Source organism: Haemorhous mexicanus, chromosome Z (genome assembly GCF_027477595.1).
Source record: "Haemorhous mexicanus isolate bHaeMex1 chromosome Z, bHaeMex1.pri, whole genome shotgun sequence".
Lineage (NCBI taxonomy): Eukaryota > Metazoa > Chordata > Aves > Passeriformes > Fringillidae > Haemorhous > Haemorhous mexicanus.
The window spans coordinates 80,887,416-80,904,041 of record NC_082381.1 but is presented as its reverse complement, the minus strand read 5'-3'; the positions used below and the strand labels follow the sequence as shown (position 1 = coordinate 80,904,041).

General features: G+C 52.2%; 1 protein-coding gene across 1 annotated transcript; it reads right to left on the bottom strand.

The window, feature by feature from the left end:
• Positions 1–12,532: 12,532 nt before the first annotated feature.
• Positions 12,533–15,667, bottom strand: CCL19 (C-C motif chemokine ligand 19). Its single transcript, XM_059836627.1, has 4 exons — positions 15,503–15,667; positions 14,313–14,436; positions 13,885–13,981; positions 12,533–13,391 (listed from the first exon to the last, which is right to left on the bottom strand). The coding sequence occupies exons 1-4, from the start codon at positions 15,558–15,560 to the stop codon at positions 13,371–13,373; spliced, it is 300 nt and encodes a 99-aa protein (XP_059692610.1). The 5' UTR covers positions 15,561–15,667; the 3' UTR covers positions 12,533–13,370.
• Between the last annotated feature and the right edge of the window lie 959 nt (positions 15,668–16,626).

Genomic DNA, 16,626 nt, shown 5'->3' with positions numbered 1-16,626 from the left:
ATTTTTGCTGTTTGCTTATTCTTATTACATCAGCATAGGAGCTTGGCTCTGCTCCAGGGCCCAGTTCTGCAGAAAATAACCTCTTTCTCTTCCTTTTTGCACCACAATCATTTAAAAGCAGCAGTTCCTAAGCTGTGGCCTGAGGATCCCTGGTGAAGACCTGACAGGTGATCTACAGACCTGCTTCAGCTCTGCAGTGCTCCTTGCTCTGCAGGACTGGAAACCTATTAAAGTGTTAGAACTGGGATCTGGAGCTCAGAGGAAGTATACTGATGCCTGAAAGGTCATGCTTTCGTTTCTTCAGGAAGGCAGCCACTTCAAAGATAAAAAACAAAAAGGATCTGCCACCTCCACTGGAACATCAGCTACAAAGGGAAGCACAGGTTCCCTTTGCACAGGCTCCAGCACAGCCCATGGTGACTGGTACTGTGATTCCCCTACTGTGCAGTAGTTCTGATACCCTTCCTCAAAGCATGTCTTGGATCCAGAAAGTAAGAAAAGCCCCAAAAGACAAGGAGACTAGTTGTCAGGGGGATGGGCAGCAGCTGAAACCTCACGCAGTGCGAGAAGGGGGTGCTGCCCCCCCAGCTGTGGGGTCTTGCTCCTGTCACACCAAGGGAAGCCCAGCCTCTTGGTGTCTCTGGGATCTGGGCTTATGATGTCTCGTATCTCTCCTGTGCTCCTCATCTTTGCCAAGAACAGCAAGGAGACAACACAACTCCCCACTGCTCCTCTACTCGTGCCTCAGGCCAGGAGACAAAGTACCTCTCCAAGCCACACAATCCATCAGCAGCAAAGGACAAATTACCACTGGCAGCGCAAAAAGAGAGAGGATAAGACCAAGGTATGGAGCTTGCAAGTATCTCTGCAAGGAAATGAACCTTCATTGTAGCACTGTGAGTATTTACTGAAATGTACACAGGGCTATGTAACCTGCAAACCTGAGCAGACTGTAAAAAGGGGGAAAGGAGCCAAGTCCTCCCTTTATCATTTAGATTTACCTTCACTTCTTTCTTCTCTGAAGACAGTTTCCAGGCTAAGTTTTTGTATCTTGTACCCAATAAAGATACGGAAAGCCCTTTAATCTACTGCTGTGTAATCAGCAGCTTGTTTCACTGCAGAGGTAAATGGCACTGGTGTGAGACATTAGCTGTGCACAGCTCGGAGCTCTCTAGAAAACATCCCTGATTAGCTGGGAAGTATTCACTGGCATGCACCTGGGGCAGGCTAAGCAGGCTAACCTTACCCCATCCCTGGCTGCAAACCAGGTGGCTTTCTGTGTCCTCACACGGGTACAGGGGGCCATGCACAGCCTTGTGACACCAACCAAGTACACCAGGAGGGTGCCAGGAGGGATAAACCCAGTGGATGGCAGGATGGAATGTGCCTAGGGCTCTGATGTGATGTCAACTCTGAACTGGCACTGGCTTACATCTACCAGCATGGGAACCTTGAAAAAGAGAAGCAGAGACCCACCAGGAAGGAAATTTTGGCTTCTTCTCATGCTCACTGTGTCCTGTGCTAGCTCTTTCACCATAAGCCATGGACATGTTCCCTGTGTCCAGCTCCCACTGCCTGCCTGCAGCCAGTGCTGGTTCTGGTGGGAATTTGGCAGATGCCTTCTCCTTGCTCTGTGCTTGTGTGAGGGGGGAGTTATGGAGGGCAAGGCTTGTGGACCCGTCCCAGCACATCACAGACCCCTTGAGATGGGGTCTCTGGCAAAGACAAGCATTACATGACTAAGGCAGGGCTCCCCTTGCCTGGAGGACTGTAAGTGTTTTCCTGTGATATTAGGACAGTAGGGAGGTTTCAGTTCCTGCACACCAAAAGGAGCATCGGCACTCAAGTGCAGGATGTGCCAGCCATGTGTGCCTCTATCAAGGAACTGTTGCTCTTACACGTGCTGTCCAGAGACTCAGACCTGCACTAGACCCTAAAGCCCTCACAGTCTTATCTAAACATCCCAGGCATACAATGAATGGAAGAGCTATCTGCCACTCCTGCACACAGGGAAGGAGGAGGACACTGAGTGACACACAGAGACCGTGGCAGGGATGAAGAGCCTATTGTCACTGAGGAGCAGAGCTCAGCAGCACCATTCTCCCAAAACCCAGGTGCTCCTGGGCTCAGACCTGCAGCTATGTCCGTCTGATAAGCTCTCTGACATAGGCAGGGAGCAATCTCTTCTGCTGGGGCTGCTCCTCCACCCTGGGGCATGCTGGTGACAAGGGACTTTTCCCTAAGCATGACCACGAGCCCTCTTGTCCCTTCAGAAATGGTGTTTGGGATGCAGCAACAGCAGCTGCAAGAAATTTAGAGTAAGGGCAGGCATCTGTCAGAGCAACCTCTTACTTTGTGCCTATCTCTGAGTCCTGTCATGCTCACCCCAAGCACCCCTGTCCACAGAAATCACTCTCCTTTTCAATAAAAGAAACCAAAACAACCAACAAACAAACTGAATGAAACCCACAAAGAGAAACCAAACCACAAAATATTTGAAATATGTTGGAGTGACCCATCAACATTTTTCAGTCAATAGTCAGCACAGATGTGGTCCAGGGTGCTGTTTCTCTACTGCAAGGAACTGGAAGTACCCATTGGTACCATTTGTGAGTTAATAAATGAACTCACATAAAACCAGCCCAACCTTGTGCATCATGTCCTGAGCCCTGCACAGCCCCTGGATGCCCTCAGGCAAAGTTCTCTCCAGCTTTTTTATCCCTGCTGCCAGTTCTGCGGGTCTCCAGGATGTGCTGCCACACTCCCACAGCCTGGGATGGCTCCGTGTGACAGCTAGCCTTGGACTTTCCCTGCCTGAACAAAGACAAGAAGAGACCTGGTGGTGCCTTCCTTCTTCCCAGTGGGTGGCTGGCTTTTTCTGCTGGCTGGGATTTTTCAGGGTGTCAGGGACATTGGATCAAGCATTGCTAGAGCAGGGCAGAGAGCCAGGAGAGCTCTTGTTCCCATAGCACAGGAGGTCAAAGGACTAGCACGCTCCATCCCGGACAGCACTCACAGCTCCTCTGTCTGCAGCCACTTCCTCAGGATGTGAGAAATGCTGGGTAGGAAAAGATCTCTTGGGGATGAAGGACAGGGAACCTCTGCTGGTACTCCTCATCCCAGCCCCCTGTAGGGTGAGGAGTGCCTCAGCAAGCACCTCACCCCTTTCTGCCTGGAAAGAGCAGCCCCAGTACCTTGTGGAGCTTGTCAGAGGACACCAACAAGGAAGGTGAGAACAGGTTAATGAGCCTCTTTGATCATTGAGGAGAGTGGCAGTATATACCTCTTACAAGAATAAAAGGATGTGAAAGGCATCACAGGAAATTCCACAGTGCAAGCAAGAGCTGAAGGAAACAATCCAAGAGCAGCAGTGCTGGGTCAGGACAGAGGCTCTCTCACTCTGTCTCTTCTCTTCTTTTCTGTCTCTTCTGTCTCAGTGGTAGCTGAGACCACTACTGGGTACATAGGAGAAATCAGCAGACAGAGAGGAATCCAGAGTCATCCTTCCCTGCCATCACCCAGGAGTCACCAGTGCAGGAGCTTCCCCAGGTGGAGCTTGTGTGGGAACGACATTCACCTACCTGTGGTGCACCTGTCCAGCCCCTGGCTGTGCCCCACCAGCGCCCTGTGCTGAGAGTTCAATGGGTTATCCACAGAGAGTGTGAAAAGTGCACTGCTGTTGTTTTTAAACTTTGACCTGAGCATTTCAGGGATGCACATGGAACAGGAGCCTCTGGGTTCAGGACCCTGGCAATGCTGCAGTGGGCTGTGCAGAGGATGTTTCTGACCAAATTTGACTGGGGGTCCTGTGTCAGCCTCCCTGAAGAAGAAGGAGTTTTTAAAAGGCCTTTAAGGCTTCCAGGGGATCAGTGCACTTCTAATGCTGCTGGGGTAGCTTTATGAAAAGGGAGAGGATCTCAGGGGCTCAGTCACTTTCAATGCTGCCCAGTTTCTGATAGCTTCTTTCCAACAGTTTAGAAGTCTGGCTAACACAATGCCTGTGCTTGGAGTGGGACACATTTTCTTTTCCCATCCTTCTGACTGTTGTCTTGATGACTCTCCCCTCTGTTTCCAGTAAGAAAGGATGCACAAGCAAGTCCTTCCTAAGCAGGGCATGGAGCCAGTCTGCCTTATCAGGCACAGAAGAGTCAGCCAGGGACTTCCCATTCCTTGCTGCTGTGCCCCTTTAGGAATACCAGCCTAGTACATCTTACACGCTTCAGAAACTTCCCTAGCTCCCCCTGTGCACTCTCAGCAGTTCTGTCCCAGAAGATTTAGCTTGACTTTCTTTGATGGCTTTTTCCTGTTCCTGATAAGCCTCTGCCTGGAAATCCTTGGACAGGGGTATCCCACAGGAAAACTGGGAAGGATTATGCTGTTCTGGAATAGTACAGCCCCTTTGCTCCAAAGGGAAGCTCTCAAAATCCCAGCCACTGTGGCCTTCTCCAGCAACCTTTGCAAGCAGCTGAGAAGAAGCCTCATTTTGGAATTCTGATGTTCTGCTCTTTGCCTGTGCTGTCCCTGATGGCTCAGACAAGCAAGGCATGAAGCTGCAGACTCTCTTCACAACAGAGCTGTGCCAAGACTCCATCTCCTGGCTATCAAAGAAAGCCCATTGTAGCAGCTCCGTATCAAATCCCTGCAGAGCTACCTGCCCTCCACATTGACACACACTGTCCAGAACAGGAGAGCAGAAAAAGGAGAAATGCTGGGTAGATTGAGGCTGTTCAGACTGGAAAGTACTGACTCAGAAGGCTTTTGTGTAAGTACAACCAGACACAGTCAGCGAGGGGCAAGATCTGGACCAGGAGGAATTCCTTCCCGAAGTACACTGAAGGGGTTCTGGAAACAGAGAGGGCAATGACCCTCCTGAAGACCAGCCAGAGTCCTTGTGGAAAAGCACCTCAGGGTCACATTCACAGGGGTGAATGCCCTGTTGAAAGAAGTTGTTTCCTCCCTACCTTTGCCTGCCCACAGCACAAGAAAGACTTCAGCTTCAAAACTAGTGGTGCAAGTGAGGCAGAGCCCTCTGGAAAGCTGGAAGGTTCTGCTCATCATGGACTTGTCCCAGCTGCCAGCGCTGCCCATGATGAATGGCCCCAGCATGTTCCAGCACACCACAGCCCCCCAGCATTTACTTTAGACAGCTGCAGCACAAGGAAGACAAATGAGATCCAGAGAAACCCAACCTTCTGTTGGCCCCCTCCGTCTCTATTTACATGTCTGTTTTCCCCTCCAAGGCCATGCATCTCCTTTGTTTAGGAGAGTGTCTGGCTTCTGATCTTGTTCCAGATGTTTTTTTTGCTTGAGTCCTTCCTTATTCTGCTAGAGCACTGAGTGCAGACACTTGAGGGCCTGATTTGATTAGAGCTCCCTTGACTCCAATGCTTCAGAGCTTACACCAGCCCAAAACCATGGCCTCTGCTTGGCACTGCCCTGGGGGCCAGGCAGCGCACATCCCCTGCCAGCCAAACTCTCACAGCTGCCTCCCACTCCAAATCCTGGAAACATCACAAGGGTGGGGCTATACCATGAGGTGGAATGGTCTCCATCTCTCTGAGCTCTCCAGAGAGATGAAGAACCCTGCAAGGGCTTCCCCCTTGAGAAGAGCCTGAGCTGTGCCCTTGCTCCAAGCTGGGCTGAGCATCAGGATGCTGGCGATACACCCATCCACTCCACCGGAGCATGTAGCAGCATGAGAGCTCTGCAGGGAGCCCAGCCCTGCGAGGACAGGTGGTCTGGGAAGTGTTTGGCAAGATGGGAACAGTGTGTTCTGCCAGCTAGCTCTCCAGCTTCAAACCAGCCTTTATTTATCCCTGAGCGAGGCTGCACAGCTGCTTTCAAAAGGCGTTTGATGCTAAACTCGTTGGCTTCACGTTCGCCCTGAAGAGCTCTTTTCTGTTATCTCTTTGGGTTGCTTTCCTTTTTTCCTCAAGCCCAAACTCAAATTATGCTGGTGAAACAGAGCCAAGCCTGCCAAGGCCCTCCTCAGGAGCACCCTAGCATGTGTCCCAGATGGTGACAGCAAGAATGCTGGTTTTCACTGCTGATGGTTCACACTCCACTATGAGCACGGCACAGCCTGCTCCCCTTCAAAGGCACTTCTCATGGAAGACACACAAGATCTGTTTCTTTCAGTCTGGTGTGGCAAGCTCTCCCCATGCTCCCAAGGCACCTTCATCATTTGGGCACTAGGTCAGATCCTGGATTTGCATCCAGGAGCAAGGGTTTCCTGTGACCACAGACAGCCTCACATCAAGCACCCAGCAAGCAAATGGAGGCTTCAGAGTGTAACTCCATCCTCCCTTCTCCACCTTTTAGAGAGATTCCCAGGGTCATGGGAAGTGAAGGATTTCACACAGCCCTCGGAAGTATAGCATGAGGCTGAGAAAGTCCACCTCAGCCTCTAGGAAGCTGGTAGGACAGTTAAACAGGGGGGAAAAAAGGATTAGGAAGGGCTGCCTGGGGTGGTCTAACCCATCCTGTGCTGAGCCAGCACTGCTGTCAGTTTTCTGACAAGCTCTGGTCTCGCTGGAAACGAGCACTTTCCAGCAGTGGACATGCAGCATTTCTTCATCTGCCTCTTCCTGCTAAATGGAATTTCCCCCAAAGTCTGACCCCTGTGGTTTCTTGACTTATCAGAATTGAACTCAGTACTTCTTTTCACTTTCTCTTCGCTATGTCCCTTAGTGCACTTGGAGACCATGTCATCCATTCCTGGAAGCAAGATTAAATCAAGTTCCTTCAGCCTGTTGTTTGAGGCCACATCATTCACACCTCTGATCAAACTCACCACTGTCCTCCACATCCCTCCCAAGTGGGTGCACATCTTTTCAGAGTCCAGCTGTCCCATCTGGGACCACACCTCCCAATGAGACTGATTTTTATAATTCATGCCCTACAGGACCATTCATGAGTGATGTCCAAAATCCTCACTAAAGAAATCTCAGAGATAAATCAAGCAGCCACCCCTGCTGAAAGGGAAGGGGACAGCAGCTGGATGCAGTGGCAGCAAGCTGCAGGACATGTCCCCTTTTTCCCTCATCCCAACACAACCCCCACTTCTCCTATTAGCTCTGCACCAGCTGCCAAGTTGGGCTGGAGACCTGAGCACCTCTTGGTGTGAGGCTGACTCACAAATGGCTCTTTGTGGTGATTTTTTGCTTGAGTCTGCAGTAACTCAGTTTTAAACACCACCTCTACAGCACGTAGGCATGCCAGGAGATGCTATTTTTTGCAGCAAACCACCTGTGTTGGATTTTCTGGCAGCAGGGCTAGTGAGTAGTTTAGCTGGAGTCCAAATCAAGGTAGAGAGAGCATCCTTCCTACCATCCTCTGTCAAACTGCAAAATATCTGCTGCTCCAAGTGTCTGTAGTGGGATGGGGGGCAGAGCAGTTCTAACAGGACAGAGCCTGCCTACCTGAAGTGAGAAGTGCTGAGCTGAGTGACAGCAGCTCCAGGACCTGCTGCCCTCCTGAAGCCAACTGAATCCCACAGGCTCAGCAAAGGGCCATTGCACAGCGCAGGCACAGCCCTCAGAAACAGCCAGGTTCCACACAGCAGGTATCCTCCCTGCTTTCACCCCAGGCAGGCAGTGAAGCCTGCAGCCCTGTTGGCTCTGACACTGGGAATTCCCTGGGGCAGTTGTCCTTGACAGGGTCAGAGGACAGTGCAGTGGCTGGGAAATGAAACCCAGCACTGTGAGAAGAGGCTGAATCTGTATCTATAGCGTATCCGGGACACTTCTGCTTTTGTTTTTTGCAGAGCAGTGGCTGTCATCCATCACCATAAACACACACTGGTGCCTTTCCAAAAGCTGTGTCAGCTAAATAAAAAGGTGGTAAGCTATATATTGCAGGTACTTTCAAGGAAAGCACTTGATTTATTTACCAAAGACCACCTCAGCAGCTCACATTTCTGGAGCATTGTCCCTCCCACACAGAGCAGAAAGTCTCTGCTTGAAAATTTAAACAGGATTAAGGAGCGTCCATGTAAACAGAGTTGTGGGCTTGCAGAGCACATCTCAGCAGAGAAGGGGCTTTCCCAGCCGTAACATCTGCAAGAAAGAAAATGTTGCTTTCTGTGGGAAAGTGGGGAAGAATGAGATAGGTTTGAAGCAAGAAATAACTAAAGGCTGTAGCAGGTGAGCCTCCCAAGCCAGGAAGCTTGTGAAACTCCACACCTTGCAAATCTGCATTGACACAGCACAGCTGCCAGATCCTCTGCACAGGCATAGAATAGTTTTGATGCCACTAAAATACATCCAGGGCAGAAGGATCCAAGGAAACCAGGCAGAAACTGGGCAACACGGGGCCAAGCAGACAGAGTGAGATGCCAGGATTAGAGGTTTGTGCTTGTTAGATCTAAAGAAAGATTGCAGGAAGAGCCCCTGGGTGTGCCTTAATCTTCTGGCTTTCCCTTTTCACCATGGACAAGGAAAGATTTCTCATGCTTATGGGTATAATGCATCCCAGCCAGTCTCAGGCTGCACACCAGTTTCACAAATCCATGAGAACATCCAAAACCTTCTCATCTTTGCTTGCCCCATGGCTGTCCCTCTCATCCCAAGCAGAGCTAACCCGATCTTTGCTAGCCCCCTCCAAGCCCCATCTCTGCAATCTGAGCTGGTGGTGACCCCTCACCACAGTCTCTGACAGAAACAGAGACTTTTTGCCCTGTATCCAGGCCATTCTGCTGTGGTTGCAGAGCAAATGAGGAAAGAGGGGAGGATGGGTTTCCACCAGCCTTCTGTGTCTGGGCACACAGTTGGAGAGCAGAAAAAAGCCTTACCTAGAGGCACAGCTAAGCAGGAAAACAGGAGGGAGAGGCGGGGAGGGCCACGGAAATGGCACTAAGCCTGCTCTCACTGCCTACTGCTTGTTCAGGAGGGATGGGTAACAGGTACTCTCCAGAGCATTCTCCCAGCAGGTTAAGTCTTCTCTTTGCTTCCTCTCCTGGTTTTGTCTTTATGTCCAGTTCTTAGTGCTTCTGTGCGAGTGAAGAAGATGGGTGCGTCTGAGGGCAGAGAGGAAGGGTCCTCCCTCCCTTTCCAAAGGAAGCCCTGAGACCTGAGCAGAGCTGTGCCTGGCTTGTGGCTCAGCCCCCACTGCAATGAGCTGCAGTTTCTGCTACTTCTAGTAACACAAAGCTAAGTCAAGTCCTGCCCAGGCACAAGGGCCTCCATGTAAGACAGCTTCTGGACTCAATTTGACTCCAGGAGCTCAGGGCAGGTTCCCTGGTCTAATGCTCCAGTCCTGGGGATCAGACCGTGGAGGTGCAGGCTGGGCAAGCCACCAGGAAGAGTTCAGCTGCAGGAGGAGCATGGCAGGAATGGCACCAGCTCCTTTTTGAAACCTTGCAGCCTGGCTAAGAGTGCTGGCATCTTCCCACAGGACAAATCTCAGCAGAAAGTGTCCAGACAAGCAGCAGTGGTGATGACATGCTGGGAATGAGGGGTTAGCAAGCAGGGGCCTGAGGATTAGAGATGCCAGTTCTGGATCCTCTCCATCTTCCACACATATTGTTTAGGCAAGAGCAAACAGTACAATGGAACAAGACTAAAGGGGCTTTTCCTCAACTGGCTTCCCACCCTTCCCAGCCATCCACATGTCCCATCTCCTCGTATAAACCCAGACAGCTTTTAGCCCCCGTGGTGCTGCTCACCTTGCCTGCAGGTCCGTGTGGGGAGGATGCAGTTGGTCCCTCCCCAGTCACTCCAGGAGCAGCATGTGCAGCACAAGGGGGATGCTGGTGGCAGAAAAAGCCCCTGTACATCCTGTCTTTGGAGGCAAGGGACAAAACCAGTTCCAGTAAATATGCTTCCTGGAAAGGGTATTATGGCATCAAGGGAGACCAACATAGCATTTCCCTTGGTGCCCTGCTTACAGAGAAGCAAATGGATGTTTTCTGCCATGGAACCTTCACTCCTACCTCCCAGCTGGGTATATCTGTGCCAGGTCAGACCTTGAGACCACAGCAAATTGTGCCTGCTGTGTCTGGTGCCCCTTGAACTCAGCCTGGGCAGCATCCAAGACTGCTTTCACCATGCCAGGCAGACACACAAGTGTTCTTGATCCCAGCTGTGAGTGCTGGCAGCCAGGGAGCAACCCAATGCCTGCTCAGTTTGCTTGCATAGATGCAGCCTTGTCCTTTCTCTCCTGCCTTGTGCACAGTCACCAGGAGAGTGGCTGTTTTGTCAGCTCCTTGTAAAAGCTTTGCAGTTGTAGCACCTTATTGCTCCACAATGTTTGAAATACAGGTCCCCAAGTTTGAACAAAGGCCTGCAGGGGATTCAGCCAATGCTCCAGAGCCAGAGAGATTCCTGCATGTAACTCCAGAGCTTCTGAGGCTATGTCTGCATAATACTGCAATGGACTCTGGCCCTGTACCACCCACCCCCGAGGATGCAGTGAGGTTAGGAAAAGAGCAAGGAAAATATGTCTGGGGAGAGAAAAGCAGGAGGACTTTTTTACTGAAACTAGCTTTGGGCTGGGAACCAAGGTTTTTGACACAGCAGTGACTAGCTACTTTCCCTGAGGAAAGTGGCTGCTTCCTTCTAAAGAGATCATTGACATTTTGAATCAGAGAAACTCACTCCCTAGTTTACTAAGCACTGAACCAGTCTTAGGTTTTTGACAGATTTCCAAGAGGAGTTGGGCTCTGGCTTGGATGGAGAGGCTGCTACAGGGCTGGAGGAGGGACAGGAGCCAGGAACTCATACCTGGTCCAGGACAGTATCTCTTCTGGTCCTCCCCTGGTGGGGAGGTGAGAGCAGCATGCTGCCAGAGCTGGGATGTGGATCATCATCCACTTGAGAACCACAGCAGGCAAGGACCTAGCAGGGATCTGTGGTGTGCAGCTGCACTGCTCTGAGGAGAACACATTTACTGCTCCCAGGAGAGATGAGAACCCTGGGCTTTGCAACCGTGCTCTTGGCTGGTTGGCTAAGAGATCCCTGAAACTCTCATGTAAATGGATTAACCTGCTTCCAATGTCCAAGAGACCAGTGTAAGCCCCTTCTTCCTCATTTTCCCTGGTCCAGGACACTGTTCTCCTTGTCCTGGTAACCTGCAGCTAAGGATGAATCTAATGCACCCCAGGCTAAGCCCTCTGGCAGTCTCTGCCCTTCACAGGGACCTGCTCCAGCTGCAGCAGCTCAGCCTCAGAGTAGATCCATGCCAAGCATCCTCCCCCTCCCCAGCCACGGCCCCCTCACAGGTCACTGAGCGAGCACAGGAAGGCTTCTGTCCAAACCAGCACCAGTTATCCTCATTTCCCACTCACACTGTTTATCTTGGCCCCTCTTCCCATACCAGCCTTCCTTCTCTTCCTCCTTCTGCCCAGGATTGAATTTCTGGGGCTGTCACTATAGTTAATGGTCTGGGACAGAGCTGGTTCTCTGTGAGAGTCACACTTGGAGACATCTGAGCCCGAGGCGTGGTGTGTGCACATACCAGGGAGGGGTACTCCAGAGGGGGCAACGCCTGAAAGAGAAATGAGCCACCAGCTGAGAGAGGCAGGTGACCAAGGGAGAAGAAGGGACAGGGTTAAGCCCGGATTCAAGAGCTGTCAGCACAAAGCCATCAGGTACCTGGGCACTCCCTGGCTTGGACAGCCCAGCCACTGCTGCTCTGTGGATAACATCCCCTGAGGGCTGTTCTCCTCGCCTTCAGAAATAGTCCCAAGCCATTTCTTTCCCAACCTGTGCCCAACTAGCACCAAACCTGACTAACAGAATGATGCAGACAGTCACACAGCAGTGCTTGGGAGGAGAGGATGGTGCCTGCCTGTTGGACGCACTAATGCTTCAGCTGGACAGAACAGCTTTGTTCAGACATCCCCTGGACAACAGGGGACAGAAGGACACTTTGAGACAGCAAGACCTTATTCAGAGTGCACAGGAGACCTGAGGCTCAGGAGGAAAAGGGCCACAGACTCTCAGCTTATTGTTGATAAGTGGCAGGAGCTGGGGAGGTGCCATCTGTACCTTAATCATGGATGTGCCCAGGAAAAGGTGGCTTCAGCAGTCTCCATTGCCCCAAAAGCTTATTGTCCCACTTATCTGCACCCCAGCTGCCAGCAAGTACTGACCTGCCAGAGGAATCAACCACACTGTGCCTCAGTTTGCCTTTACTGCAAGGTCAAACCTCCTGTTCCTGCAGCACTTCTTCCATGTCCTCTGCTCCTGCGGAAGCTGAGAGCTGGGGAGATCCAACCCAGCATCTGCACTGGCAGGACTGAAGCGTCTGGGGCTGGATGGTGCAACACTGGCATGCTCCCTCCTACCCCATCCCTGCACACCCATAGCCTGGTTGAGCAGTGCAGAGCAGGGCACCTGTTTTGCAGGCTGAGGGACTCCCAGGAGAGACCTGCAGCCCAGCTGCTGTGTCCCTCATCCCTAAGAACCTCCCTTCCTTCTCCCCACATCCCAGCACAGCCCCCTTGCCACTGCAGCACAGTAGGCAGTGCTGTCTGCTCACCACACACTCCACCACTGGCTTTCAGGCTCAAACATGAGGCATGACAACTACCTGCTGGCTTTTCTTTTTATTTAACAAAATTACAGCACAATTAAAAAAAAAAAAAGAGAGTAAAGAAGAGGCATACACATGGAATTGTTGCAATGAACAGACCTAGCAGCAAATAACCTGAGAGCAGCACAACCTCCAGGCGTGGGCATGGGGCAGGGCTGGACAGTGGTGTCAGGCTGAGAAAGGGTGCAATATCCCCAAGGAGAGCACGGGTTAAGAGCCACATCTCTGCCTGCTCCGCATTAGTGGCTCTATTTCTAACCGTGCAAGGAAGGGCAGGAGGGAAATGGTGCAGGGAATTCAGGGGTGAGAGAGGAACCACATCAGCTACGCATTTTCTGAAGGCATGTGGGTTGTGCTTGGCAAGGACCAGTACAATGTATGGCCATTGTGGAACATCTCCATCACTCCCCTCCAGCCACACACTGTTCTATGCTGGCAGCCCTTCCCAGGGGTGCAGAAGGACTCTAGGCTGGGACTGGCAATGGAAACCAAAGGGATCAGACTATAGCTGGAGGTCACAACTGCTGTGTTGATGGGAAGTCTGAGAGTCCCAGCTCATCTCACAGATCAGTCCATCAAACAGCTTCCAGCCTGCAAAGGTTATGGAGTCCAGCAGCCTCTGCCTCAGTCTGACACAGGCTGCTGGGTCACATTGTAGGCAGAGGGAAAAGGAAAGAGCAGACAGGGCTCTGCCTAGTCCCACATACTGGCATGAATCTCAAGAAGGGTCAGCCCTGAGGTTGGAGGTGGAAGCAGGTTGGCTCCGTTAGCATCAGACTCACAGCTGGGAGATGGTCCCCTCCAGCTGTTGGGACCAGCCATGGCTTCTTCAGGACCTACTTGCCCTCTGGTTTGTCCTGGGGAAATGAAAAACCCAACTGATACTGGTATGCTCCTTGGGTACGAGCTTCCCAGGGTCCCTTCCCCTGCTGCACAAGCCATGGTAGTGATGGACCAGTCAGGGCTTGTAAAGCACCCACCAAGCTCATCATTAGCCCTCTCCATGAAGATGCACAAGCAGCAGACTCCGAGCTTACAGGGCAGAAGTGAGAAAGGATTTTGCTCCCAGTGCCGTTTGCCATGGCACACACCAGGCTCAGACAAGAGTGACACTGGGTAGACAAAAATCCCAGGGCTGCATTTATTTGAGGTGGAAGAGGGACTACTGAGGAGGCAGATTAGTCCCAGTTGTAGGCAGGACAGATGGAGACCAAGACAAATTATCCATGCCTTGGTAGAACATCGCCCTGCTCTTCCCAGCAGCCCAGTCACAATGGGAAAAGCCTGTCTGGCAGTGGATAAACCCACCCCCTGATCTCATACCTGGCTGAGAACAGGAATGGTTCTTACCCTCTTGGCAGAGCTGGCATCCAGCCTCTCTTGGAGACGAATCACCCATGGGGAATGGAGGGGTGCACAGAGGCGCTTGCCCTTTGTGGTGATGAATCTGCCAGGCCCATGAGGGAAAAAACCAAGATGTAGTGACAGGCACTCCATGGATGCCCACAACAGCTCAAGCTCTTACCCACTCCCCACCTCACTGCCCTCCCCCGTCTCTGCCTGTAGATGACTTTCTTCCCTGGCTTTTGTCCTGTGCTCTCCCCTCACACTGAGCCTCTGGATCTCCAGGACCTCTTCTGCAGCTCTCCCTATTCCTTCACCCACAAACCCCACTCAACATCCCTCTGCCATCCTGCTCTGCTTTCCACCCTGCCTCCATGCAAGGTCCATCCCTTGGCTATCACGAGTCCCTCAGCCATCAGCACTTGGGCTCTTACACGGCAGCAGGGATGTCACAGCCATCCTGCACCATCTGGAGCCAGTAATCCTTGACGATCCGCCGCGGGATGGGCACCTCGCTGGTCCGCAGGCAGCAGTCGAGGACGTTGTTGCCACCGTGCACTGGAGGAGGAACACACCATGCAGGCTGAGCCCAGCTGCACCTCTCCCAGCTCCCCCAGAGGGCTGTGGCAGGACGGTGCCTGCAGGAATGCTGTCACACACCACCCTGACTGGGCACACAGGCACCAGCTTTATTGCACTCACACCCCAGTGCTGAGAGCCCTTTGCCTACTTCGGATGGAAAGCAAAGGAAATGGGGAAGAGTAAACAAGCAGAAGGCAACCCTCCTGCTCCTCAGCTAGCAAGGGGTCTTTATTTACCCCGCTTCAGGGTGCTGCAATACAGACACGCATTTCTGAGGGGTTGGGGATGACTTCAGCTTTATTTACTGAAGCAATCACAGCTTTGGCAGCTACCCCACCACCAGCCCACCCCACATGGATCATCCTTATGACAGCTGAAGGACATAGCTGACAATGCTTCTCTGCGGGGAAGGAGATCCAGAGTCACCCTCCCAGCAAATCCTGTATTCACTGCTAACACTTGACAAGGCTGGCAGCACCCACGGACGTCTGTACCCTCAGCAGCAAGGTGTGGTGCAATGCCACAAGGCTGGACCCCCCAGCTCCCCACCACATGTAGAGGTTCTGATGTCATCCACCCAGACAGCTGTGACCTGTGCAAACACTGCATCCAACACCAACAGCCTGTCAAACATCAGCCCTGCCCGAACAGACATCTTCCCTCGGCTCCCAGCCCTGCCACTTGCCTCCAGGCTGCCCTATACCACAGGGTGACAGGAATGTCACCTCGGTGGTGTACTGGGGAGAATGGGACCAAGACAATCCCAGTAAAATGTGTGCAAGCTGGGCTAGAGCACTGGGAGGCAGGATTGCTCCATGGCCCTTTCCCAAACACACCTTCCCTGCCCCAGAGCCCTGCAGGCTCCTGTCTGGACTTTGGGCAGGACAAAGTCCCTGTGGACAGTTTCAAGAAGAGGATGCAGGAGGGCTGTGAGGAAGCAGCAGCCACGTGTCCCTCTAAAATCTGCTGGAAATGCAAAAGAGAGAAGAAACAGAAACCTCTAATTTCCCCAGGAAAGGCAGCCTGAGAGATCCCATCTTACCATCCAGAATATGTCCCAGCAACAGGAGACTGAAGCAGAGAAGATGCAGCCGCTGCATTTTGCTGCTAAGTCTGGCAGAGGATGGGCTGGAGGCAAGGGAGCACCAGGCAGGAGAGGTGAGCTCTGCACAGCTTCCCTGTGCCCTGTTGCTGCTGCTCCCCACTGCTTATATATCCTTCCAGCTTTACTGGCTTTCACTTTCTTTCGAAGGCTGGGAGGTTGTAAAATGAGTTACAACAGGCTGGATTTTAATCTTTGAGCAGTTCCCGAATATCCCAGCAGCTGCTTTCCCTGCAGCCAGCTGCTCTGCAGTCCTATAGCCAAACACTCTCTTACCCTCTCTGCCAGCACTCAGGCCATAGATGTTGCTGGTAAGGACCAGGCAGTTCCAGGATCCCTTTACCTTGTGAAAGCACTCCCAGGGCACCTGGAATAGCACCTGGTGGGCTCTCACCCCACACATTTCCCAGTCTCTTCTCTGAGATATCTCTGGGGCATTCACAATAAATATCACATAGTCTCAACCCTCTGATGCTATGGGGGGGTAGAACTTGCCTCAACCCCATTTTTGGGGTATATGTTGGTACTGGGGTGATGTCTGTCTCCCCCCCAGAGTCTCCCTGGCTGGTTTCTGAAGCCTAGCTTCCCCCCTCTGCCCTCCCTAGTGCCTGCAAAGCTGGCAGAGAAAGGAGAGCCCAGTTAGTGCTCTCCACTCCAGGACCACGATCTCACAGGCCAAAAAAGAACCTGATTTCCAGGTGTCCCAGAAAATGGGTTCTTGGCCAAAGGCAGCTACAGAGCTTCCTGTAAACAGGTTTTCTCCATGCGAGAGCAGAAATCTCCCAAGGAGGCTGTGTGCACAGCGCAGGGTGTCAGCATCTCACCCGCTGCGTGGGCACTGCCGAGAGTGAGGACCAGCGCTCCCGCTTTGAATCTTCACAGGAGCACAGGGATGGGGGTTGTTTCTCCTTGGTAGGGTGACTCACCACTGTGCCAGTGCCAGTGCCACCTGTAGTGATGTCCCTTAAACCAGGCTGCTTCAGTCCCTTGTGGAAAGCAGAGATCACTGGGGTTGTGCAGCCCAGGAAAGAATGACGGAAGGCTCAGTGCTGTCAGCATCTGCC

Bases quoted from the DNA above. Each gene is read 5' to 3' on its own strand.
- CCL19 (XM_059836627.1), bottom strand. From the start codon at position 15,560: ATGCAGCGGCTGCATCTTCTCTGCTTCAGTCTCCTGTTGCTGGGACAT. The intron at 14,437-15,502 runs GTAAGATGGGAT...TTCCTCCTCCAG, and splicing joins GCTGGGACATATTCTGGATG to TGCACGGTGGCAACAACGTC. The intron at 13,392-13,884 runs GTAAGAACCATT...TCATTTCCCCAG, and splicing joins ATGCCAGCTCTGCCAAGAGG to GACAAACCAGAGGGCAAGTA.